Source organism: Megascapheus bottae, chromosome 26 (assembly GCF_031878675.1).
Source record: "Megascapheus bottae isolate mThoBot1 chromosome 26, mThoBot2.hap1, whole genome shotgun sequence".
Taxonomy (NCBI): domain Eukaryota; kingdom Metazoa; phylum Chordata; class Mammalia; order Rodentia; family Geomyidae; genus Megascapheus; species Megascapheus bottae.
In genome coordinates, this window is record NC_143534.1 from 18253637 (window position 1) to 18264293 (window position 10657).

Here is a 10657-nt window from a genome sequence, read left to right on the forward strand (position 1 = left end):
TCTTGGTTTTTAGATAGTCTTACTAACTTTGCCTGGTTTGGCTTTGAACTTGTGATCCTTCTGCCTCCTCTTCTGGAATTACTAAGGTGACAGACATACCCAGCTCAGTTCTTTTTATTTTTTATTGTTTGAGTATGTAGTCTATTACATTCATAACCAAAAGTATTAAGTATTTTATTTGATTCTGAGTCAATAATCCTGGTGCCATATTATGTATGTGTGTATATGTGTGTATATATATGTGTGTGTGTGTGTGTGTGTGTGTGTGTATAAGCATAACTACAAAGAAAGGTAGTTATTTATTTAAAATAATGTGTGACACTTGTTTCCTGGGAAAAGCTGATGAAGCACAAGATTATCAGTTGTATTTGGAATAATATGAAAAGAAACTATATCCACAGTTGTTAACTGTTTTATGCATCAATATTTATCTGGTCTGTTTAAATTAGAGACCAGGAAGTGAATATGTATTCTTAACTGACTTGCTGACATAGTAATAACTTGTGAGAGAAACTGAGTTTTCAGGGAAAAATATTTTAAGATTTAATATTTTTGGAAACATTTTTATATTTACTTTATTACTATGCCTACATTATGAAATGTATGTAAAACAAATGTTCTCTGCTTAATATGTTCTTCCAACCATCTTAACTTTCTATTTTAAAGTATAAGCCTGCATTGAGAGGCACATAAAATTATAAAAATTCATTGTTGAAATTATGTTACTATAAATTATTTTCAAATATTTTAAATTCATAATTTGGAATCATGAATAAAGCTATTTTATCTTCTTTCCCTAACCATCTGTTAATACTAGACTGCCTTACAAATATGAATAACTGCTACTATTCTTAAGGGACTCCAGTGTTCCATAAACCAATTTACAAAAAATTGTTACAGAAAAATTACTTCCGTGAGGGAAGTCATTCAGTTCATAAGAAAAGATATCACATTTTAGAACTCAACCAGAAGATAAGCACATTAGTTATAATTCCATTAATGTTAGTAGGGTTTTTTTTTTTTTTCCATTTCCAAGGGCCAGTTTCTCTGCTGTATTCTCCTTTTCCTTTTTTTTTCTTAAGGTTTTATTAACATTGATTTTTACATCATGTTTCAAATGTCATGTTAAACAAGTATTCAAGAAGGAAATCTCTATTTACAATCACAGGCACATAGATTTTAGAACATAATTAAAATTAAGCTGAGGATTTACATATCATAGATACATATTAATCTATGTAATAAAACATGTCTATAGAGTATATAGACATAATTCTAGAGTTAGGACTTGGACTCAGTGCCTTGTGCTCTTATTTGGCCTTCCTTGGGCACCATGCCTCCAGTTCCAGCTTTAAAAACAAACAAACAAAAAAAAAACCTGGTTAAATTAATGATAAGAATCTTTCAAATTTGGGCTGGGAAAGTGGCTTAGTGGTAGAGTGCTTGCCTGGCATGCATGAGCCCTGGGTTCGATTCCTCACAGGGTAGAGTGCTAGCCTTAAGCAAAAGAATCTCAGGGACAGTACCCAGGCCCTGAGTTCAAGACCCAGGACTGCCAAAAGAAAAAAAAAATCTCAAATTTATCTGGTAATAAGCCTCATCCCAACCTCCTAAGTAGCTAGAAATATAGACAAAGCCACAAACACCCAGCTTTGCTGTGTAGTCTTAAAACTCAAAATGAAGGGCTGGGAGTTTGGCCTAGTGGTAGAGTGCTTGCTTAGCATGCATGAAGACCTGGGTTCAATTCCTCAGTACCACATACATAGAAAAAGCCAGAAGTGGCACTGTGGCTCAAGTGGTAGAGTTCTAACCTTGAGAAAGCCGAAGGACAGTGCTCAGGCCTTGAGCTCAAGCCCAAGACTGGCAAAAAAAAAAGAACTGTTCAATATGAAAATACAAATTTTAAGCATAAAAGTTTGTAATAGCCATCACTGAAAATTAGGCTTTTTTTTTTTTTTTAAGAAAATTGCTATAGGACAGGGAGTTTAGCCTAATGGTAGAGTGTTTGCCTAGCATGCACAAAGACCTGGGTTTGATTCCTCAATTGCCATGTACATAGAAAAAAGCCAGAAATGGTGCTATGGCTTAAGTAGTAGAGCTCTAGCCTTGAGAAAGCCCAAGGACAGTGCTCAGACCCTGAGTACAAGCCCAGGACTGGCAAACAACAGCAACAACAAAACCCTCAGGAAGGCATGTATTATATATAATTAGAGTTTCTAACAATTGGTTAAACTACTTTTAATGATCATTACTAAATGTGTGATTATTGTATAGTTTCCAAAGATCCTTCTAGTTTTTTGTGGCTTATTTTTAAATCTAAGATAAATACTTTTGAAGATTTTGAATTTGTTCTGTGAGTGTCCATTTTGTGTGGATTTGACTTGGAAAGGTACCAAATAACAGAATCAGTGCCTTTCTTCAGAATTAGAAGGGACTCTTTTGCGTGTGTGTGTGTGTGTGTGTGTGTGTGTGTGTGTGTGTGTGTGTGTTAGTCCTGGGGCTTGAACTCAAGGCCTGTATATTTTTCCTGAGCCACATTGTGCCTCTTTACCATTTGAACTTCTGGCTTTTTGTGAGTAGTTTATTAGAGATAAGAGTCTCATGGAGTTTCCTGCCTGGACTGGCTTTGAACCAGGATCCTCAGATCACTAGTATTACAGGAAAGAGCCATCTGTATAAGTATTCTTATGTAATTCAGTAATACTAGAAAACAGTGTTTTTTTAAAAAAAAAATGATATGTTCAGAATTTTAATTCCTAGTTTCCAATTGTAATTTCATCAACAGTACATCATATGCTTTACCCCTTGAGCCACAGCGCCACTTCCCCATCTCCTTAATTTTAAGCTTGTAATTTCATATACTCTGAAATATACTGCATGAGTAAGCATCATGTTGTCTTTCAATTATTTAAAGTCCTGTCATGCTTTTTTCTTAGCCTTAGCTCCCTGTTAAATATGCCCTCCCTCCCCATACCAGTGTTTAAACTTAGGGCCTCACATTTGCTTAGCTAGTACTCTTACTTCTTGAGCCAGACCTCTAGTCTGGCTTTTTGCTAGATACTTTGGAGATGGAGTCTAGTGAGTTTCTCTGCCAGGACTTCACCTTGAGCTACAGGTACCAAGTCTCAGTTAAATATTCTTACCCGCACATGACGCTTTTCTTTTTTTTTTTTGCCAGTCCTGTGCTTGAGCTCAGGGCCTGTGCACTGTCCTTGGACTTTCTCAAGGCTAGAGCTCTACCACTTGAGCCTCAGCACCACTTCCGGCTTTTTTCTATGTATGTGGTACCGAGGAATCGAACCTGGGTCTTCATGCATGCTAGGCAAGCACTTTAACCACTAGGCCAAACTCCCGGCCCACATGACGCTTTTCATTGCATGCTGTGTATTCATACTAATGACAAAAAAAAATTGAATATTTTATTTCTTTGTTCTCATCCTGAGGCTTGAACTCAGGGCTTGCCTGGGTGCTGTCCCAGAGCTTCTTTGTGCTCAAAGCTAGTGCCATGATTTGAGTTGTTTATTGGAGATAAAGAATCTCACAGGACAGAAATGGCAGAAGTGGTGCTGTGGCTCAAGTGGTAGAGCGATAGCCGTGAGCTGAAGAGCTCAGGGACAGTGCCCAGGCCCAGAGTTCAAGCCTCATGCCTGACAAAAAATAATCTCATAGGAACTTTTCTGCATTGCTAATGTGAGGTTGTAGGAGGAAATCACCAAGGGTCTTTCTCATGCTCAATTATTTTTTTGATTCTGTGCTATGGATCTGATGTTAGACTTGGTCATCAGTCTGTAATAACCATCTTGCCTGTCTTTTTGTGAATTACAAATGTGACTACCACACTTTGGCAGGAAGTGGATGGACAACTAAATAAAACCTTTCTGCATCAATATGTCAATACATAACGATTTGGGGGAAGTGTGGCCATTTTGTCTTTTCTATTTAGTATATGGTTAGATTTTTTAGTTATAATGGCACCATAAGCTTTAGTGATATTGGAGTCTCTGTAATAAATAGTAATGTAAAACCAAATTCAGATTGGATCAGCCCAAATTTTCTACCTCAACTCTTGTAGTAAAATTCCTACTCATCTTATTCATACACATTCAGGATTTTTGCGTATATGTTCATCTTGACTTGAACTCAGCACCAGGATGCAGTATCTGAGCTTCTTTTGCTCAAGGATAGTACACTAAAAGTCAGAGCTCCACTTCTGGTTTTTTGGGGTGGGGGGTTGGTGGCTAACTCTAGAGATCAGAGTGTTAGGGAGTTTCTTGCTAAGGCTAGTTTCAAGCAGTGATCCTCCTGACCAGCTAGGATTAAAGGTATTAGTCACTGACCCTGGCTTAGGTTGGGATTTCATGTCTTAGAAGAAATAATAACAGTTCATCTCTCAAAATAACCTTAGTGCTCATCTAATTTAACCTCTTTCCCATTTAAATAAGATAGTTCAAACAGGTTAAGTAGCTTGCTTATGGATATTCTGTTGGTTATGTTACATCTGAGAAATAAATAAACTAGAGATTTTTATTGCCTTCATTACCAGTCCATATCGTGCTTGTCGTATGCCATTTACCAGTAATACCCAAGCAAGAAAACATGGATTCCATAGCAGAATCAAAGAAATAGACTAAATAAGATGATTGGTGACTGATAAACATTAGTTACATTTTTATTTCTAAATTAGAAGGAATTTAACAGCGTAGTAAATTTGTCAGACTCTTGAAAATTCAGGTTAAGATGTTAAATAGGACGAGAATATTTGGAGTTTTATTCAAAAAAAAATTTTTTTTTTGTCAATTGCAGGGCTTAACTCAGAGCCTGGGCACTCTCTGAGCTTTTTTGCTCAAGGCCAGCACTCTACCACTTTGAGCCACATCTTCAGGTTTTCAGGTGGTTAATTGGAGATAAGAGTTTCTTGGCCTTTCTTGCCTGAGCTGGCTTTGAACTTTGGTCCTTAGATCTCAGCCTCTTGAGTGACTACGATTAGAGGTGTGAGCCACCAGTGATCAGCTCAAAACAATCTCTAAGAATATTTCCACTCATGTAAATAAAGTCTTCAAATAAGTCTTTACTGAATGCCCAATTTTTTTTCTGCATACGAAATTACCTAACCTTCCAGAGGCATTCTTTTTAACAGAAAATTCCCTACTTGAAAGAGACAGAATTACACTCAAACTTAGGAAGTTAAAAATATGTTGATGGGGTCAGGAGTTTGGCCTAGTGGTAGAGTGCTTGCCTAGCATGCATGAAGACCAGGGTTCTATTCTTCAGTCCCACATACATAGAACTGCTGGAAGTGGTACCTTGAGGAAAAAAGCTTATCCTTAGCCCCTGAGTTCAAGTCCCAGGACTGGCTATATATATGTTTATACTTTTATATGTTTTATCAACATATATATGTTGATAAAAACATAACAAGCTGGGCACAGTGGCTCATGCCTATAATCCTAGCTACTCAGAAGGCTGAGATCTGAGGATCACCATTCAAAGCCAACCTAGGCATTAAAGACCGTGAGACTCAGCTCCAGTTAACCAGTAGAAAACTGGAAGTGGTGCTGTGGTTCCAAGGGTAGGGTAGTAGCTTTGAGCTGAAGAGCTCAGGGACAGTGCCCAGGCCCAAAGTTCAAGCCCACGACTGGGGTAAAAAAAAAACTCATAAACTTAAAATTCTTAGGTTTAATATTTGCTTTTCATGACTTTTTAAAACTTAAAAGATAAATGTGTTAATTATGACATTGTTTCAGAGTAGTGTTAATAGTTTAGAAATTATCCCAATATACTAAGTCTTTTCCTGTGGATTTCAAATCTCTGGATTATAGACATGGTAGAAAAGGGAACTCATCAAAGGACAGATACCAGTTCAGCAGATCTGTAATACACACACACACACACACAAATAGAATTTTTCCAACAAGTTACATTTTTGCTTTTACAGCATAAGAACTTATTCAGTTAAGGAGCCTGTGTAGGCAGAAATAACTTGTAAGCCTTTGACTTTTATTTCATGGTTTTCTGATCCATTCATTCAGAATATGGTAGAATTTGGTACCCAATTATTTTCTAATTGCACCAAACAGAAACAGTATCTTGGGTGAGAGTGGAAGATTTTTTATTAGTTGTAAGTGAAACTTACAAAATTTATTAAGGTGGTATTCTAACTAGATAATCCTAAGTAAAACAACAAATTAGTAGCTAGTATTTTAAAAATATCAAGCTTTAGATTAGGAAAGTTGCATGATTTATATCTTCCCTGGCACCCAGGGATGCATGATAACTTTTTTTTTTAATTTTGTTTTGCTTTCTTTTAAAATAATTCTTACTCAGACATCAGCTTCTTAAGGAAGCCTTTTAAGTCAGATGTATTGTGAATGTATGTGCTTTTTTTTCCCCTTTTTTAAATTGGCACAAAAGAGAAAAAAGGTTTCCTTTTTAAAAACTGCACACACTTTTTGGGGGGTAATAAATGAACATTTTTTTGTTTGTTTTTTTTAGAACTGAGCTCTCCATAGACAAACATAAGTAGCATAACACAGTGTCTTTCCTCAGACATCATTCTGTACAGTAAACCAACATAAACAACTCCGTTCTTATTGACTGGATTTTTTCCAGGTGGGTTAATTGGGTGGGGAAAAGTAACCTTAACAATTAGAGCCTCTTTTCTTCCTGTTAAGCTTTAAAAGATAAGTTCTTTTAAAAAAAAAAGTTCTAAACCAACAACCTTACCTTTCAGAGGAAATCTTTAATGACTGAAATGTAGACATATGTAGAAATTATACTTATACACAGAGCTATTAAGAACCATCTGACTGCATTGAAAAGGAACTATGGATAGAAATCACATGGCAATTACCAGATTTGTTCTCAAGCTCAGGGCAAAGCTGAATTGCAAGTCTGTGGATTTTTAAAAAGCTGATGTTACTTTTCTACAACTATCTAGCACAAGTGTCACAGCTTTATAAAAACAATGGTGTTGAAACTTGGGAAGTGAATAGTTAGTTCTCTTTCCATGTTTAATTCAGGAAGCTTTATTTTTTTTTTCCCCTGTAGGCTAGTCCTGGGACTTGAAATCAGAGCCTGGGTGCTGGCTGTCCATGAACTTTCATTGTTCATGGCTAGTGCTCTCCCACGTAGCCACAGCTCCATTTCTGGCTTGTTTTGTTTTAGTAATTAATTGGAGATAAGAGTCTCACAGACTTTCCTGCCCAGGCTGGCTTCAAACCGTGATCCTCAGATCTCAGTTTCCTGAGTAGCTAGGATTACAGGCGTGAGCCACTGACACCTGGCTAATGTTCTTTTTCTTTAAATTCAAGCCATTCTTGTTTGATGTAACAAAAATACTGAAGCTTTCCTTTGGAAGTGATCTTTTAACATGATCATGAACCTTTATCGATTACTTTAATTTTGTACCCGGGGTGGGAGGGATGAATGCTGATATGTTTTAGTGTTTTAAGGTGCATGTGCTATCTGTGTAGTTTTATAAAATGTCTCCTCATTTTATGTTCAGCATTTACAGCCGAACAATACCAGCAACATCAGCAGCAACTGGCACTAATGCAGAAACAGCAGCTTGCACAAATTCAGCAACAGCAAGCAAATAGTAATTCCTCCACCAACACTTCACAGGTGAGGGATTTGTCTCTCTTATGATTATCCCTCATTGTTTCCCACCAGAGTTCATCTCTAATTACCAACTGTTGTCATAGAACCTTGCATCTAACCAGCAGAAAAGTGGCTATCGCCTGAATATACAGGGTTTAGAAAGAACATTGCAGGTGAGTATGGAAGCTGTTGCCTCTGCTCCTTATTTTAAAAAGTAAAAAAGTGTAGTTAAATGAGATGGAGACACTGCTTCAAGTCTGACCTGTAGTCTGTTTATATAACTCATTGGTATAAAGCTCCACTCAGTTCGTTATCTTAGGCATTCTACTTTTTTAATTTAATAATCTGTGTTATTCTCAAAAGAGATTACTCTTAAAGCTAAAGCATGATAAATGGTAGCTATGTAGATGTATTGGGGGCTTGAAGGGTGATTTAGAGATTTGAATCTCTAAACATCTTGAAGGGAACATTTATTCTTAAATACTCAGGGGCCTCTCCATGTTTGCTTTGAACTATAAAATCATTGAGTGATGGGGTGCAAGTGAAGAAAGAAGCTTCCATATTAGTTCATTATATGTATCTGCAAATGTTTTATTAGCATATTTCTGGTCCAACCTTTAGTCTTATAGGTTTGCTGTAGACACATGCTAAAGGGCTTATTTGGGGAGTTGATTTGTACATGCTATTTATTACCACATATGAAGACCAAAATTCAGAACCTTTGGTTAGACAGTTATATTTCTCTGAGTTATGACTATCAAAAGAAATGAGATTTCAGGGGCTGGGAGTTTGGCCTAGTGGTAGAGTGCTTGCCTAGCATGCACGGATACCCGGGTTCAATTCCTCGGTACCACATACATAGAAAAAAGCCAGAAATGGTGCTGAGGCTCAAGTGGTAGAGCTCTAACCTTGAGAAAGTCCAAGGACAGTGCTCAGGCCCTGAGCTCAAGCCCATTACTGGCAAAAAAAAGAAATGAGATTTCAGTGGTTTGACATTTTCATTTATAGTCAAGCTGCTTTTGCTTTAATATGAATGTGAGATTATACTGATTAGGTTTTATTTGTATTTTCTTTTTAGGGTTTTGTTTCTAAGACTTTGGATTCCGCTAGTGCTCAATTTGCTGCTTCTGCTTTGATGACATCAGAACAGCTGATGGGATTCAAGATGAAGGATGATGTGGTGCTTGGGATTGGAGTGAATGGTGTCCTTCCAGCCTCAGGTAAGCAGAAAGACAAGTCCATTTATATATAACTGACCTAGATTATACTGTACTGACACTGTAATCCTAGCTATTGAAGCATTGTCCCTGAACTTCTTTTGCTCAAGGCTAGTGCTCTACCACTTGAACCACAATACCATGTCTGGCTTTTTCTGTTTATGTAGTACTGAGGAATTGAACCCAGGGCTTCATGCATATGAGGCAAGCACTCTGCCACTAAGCCACATTCCCAGCCCTTACCAAAGAAGCTGGAAGTGGAGCTGTGGCCCAAGTGATAGATTTTTTTAGCCTTGAGCAAAACTCAGGCTTTGAGTCCAAGCCCCAGGTTGGCATAGCATAAATAAACAAACATCTATATATTTTATACCAGTATATTTACATTTACTTTTTATGTAGTATATATGTGTGTACATATATAATGTGAACCACAAATTGCACATTGTTTAGACAATTCTTTCTTTTTGTCTCTAGGAGTATACAAGGGCTTACACCTCAGTAGTACTACACCAACAGCACTTGTACATACAAGTCCATCAACAGCAGGTTCAACTTTGTTACAGCCTTCAAATATTACACAGACTTCAAGTTCCCACAGTGCACTGAGTCATCAAGTAACTGCTGCCAATTCTGCAACAACTCAGGTTCTGTTTGGGAACAACATCCGATTAACTGTACCTTCATCAGTTCCCACTGTAAACTCTATTGCCCCAATAAATGCTCGACATATACCTAGGACTTTAAGTGCTGTTCCATCATCTGCCTTAAAGCTGGCCGCTGCAGCGAACTGTCAAGTGTCCAAGGTCCCAGCTTCATCCTCTGTAGATTCGGTTCCAAGGTAAGTGATTACAGTGACAGTTTATACTCAATCTGTAATGCTTGAAAAATGTGACACCCAACTTAAATCTGGTATTATTTTTCGGTTCTTCTTTTTTTTTTTTTTTTTTTTTTGCCAGTCCTGGGCTTAAGCTCAGGGCCTGAGCACTGTCCTTGGATTTTCTCAAGGCTAGAACTCTACCACTTGAGCCTTAATACCACTTCCAGCTTTTTTTTTTTCTATGTATGTGGTACCAAGGAATCGAACCGGGTCTTTGTGCATGCTAGGCAAGCACTCTACCACTAGGCTAAACTCCAGGCCCTCCTTTTCTTTTATATATTAAAAATGTAATCTGAGCTAGGCACCGGTGGTTCATGCCTGTAATCCTAGCTACTCAGAAAGCTGAGATCTGAGGGTGGTGATTTGAGGCAAGCCTGGGCAGGAAAGTCCATGAGACTCTTATCTCCACTGAACTACAAAAGAAAATTGGCTGGAAGAGGAACTATGGTAGCGCAGTAGCCTTGAGCACACCCAAGTCCAGAGCTCAAGTCCCAGGACAAATTAAAAAAAAAAAAAAAATGTAGCCAAGCACCAGATAGCTCACGCCTGTAATCCTAGTTATTCAGGATGCTGAGTTCTGAGGATTGCTGTTCAGAGCCTGCCCAGGTAGGAAAGTCTGTGAGACTTTTATCTCCAAATAACCACCAGAAAACCTGAAGTGAGACTATGGCTCAAAGTGGTACAGAACTAGCCTTGAGTTGAATTGTTCAGGGACTGTGCCCAGCCGCAGAGTTCAAGCACCACTACTGACTGACAGAAAAAAGTGTGATCTGAGGAAAGAAAGCTAGGTATGGTCCGTGCCTGTGTTCCCAAGCGCCTGGGAAACTGAAGCAGGAGGATCCCTAGTTCCAGCCCCTGGGCCACATCTATAGTAAATTTAGAAACAGAATGAGCTCTGTGACTGAGTCTCAGATGGGAAGGAGGTGAAACAGATGCAGAGAAGTTAATGGACAGTTCTAAGGAC

At 37.9% G+C, this 10657-nt stretch overlaps 1 protein-coding gene across 3 annotated transcripts in view; it reads left to right on the top strand.

Moving 5' to 3' along the window:
* Positions 1-10657, top strand: part of Epc1 (enhancer of polycomb 1) — an 86780-nt gene that overhangs the window by 75351 nt on the left and 772 nt on the right. For 2 of the 3 annotated variants that reach the window (XM_090319066.1, XM_090319064.1), the window contains exons 11-14: positions 7505-7623; positions 7704-7772; positions 8678-8819; positions 9291-9654. In XM_090319066.1, coding sequence (XP_090175192.1) covers positions 7505-7623; positions 7704-7772; positions 8678-8819; positions 9291-9654 — 694 coding nt within the window. The remainder of the gene's footprint in view (positions 1-7504; positions 7624-7703; positions 7773-8677; positions 8820-9290; positions 9655-10657) is intronic. The other variant, XM_090319065.1, reaches the window with a different exon arrangement.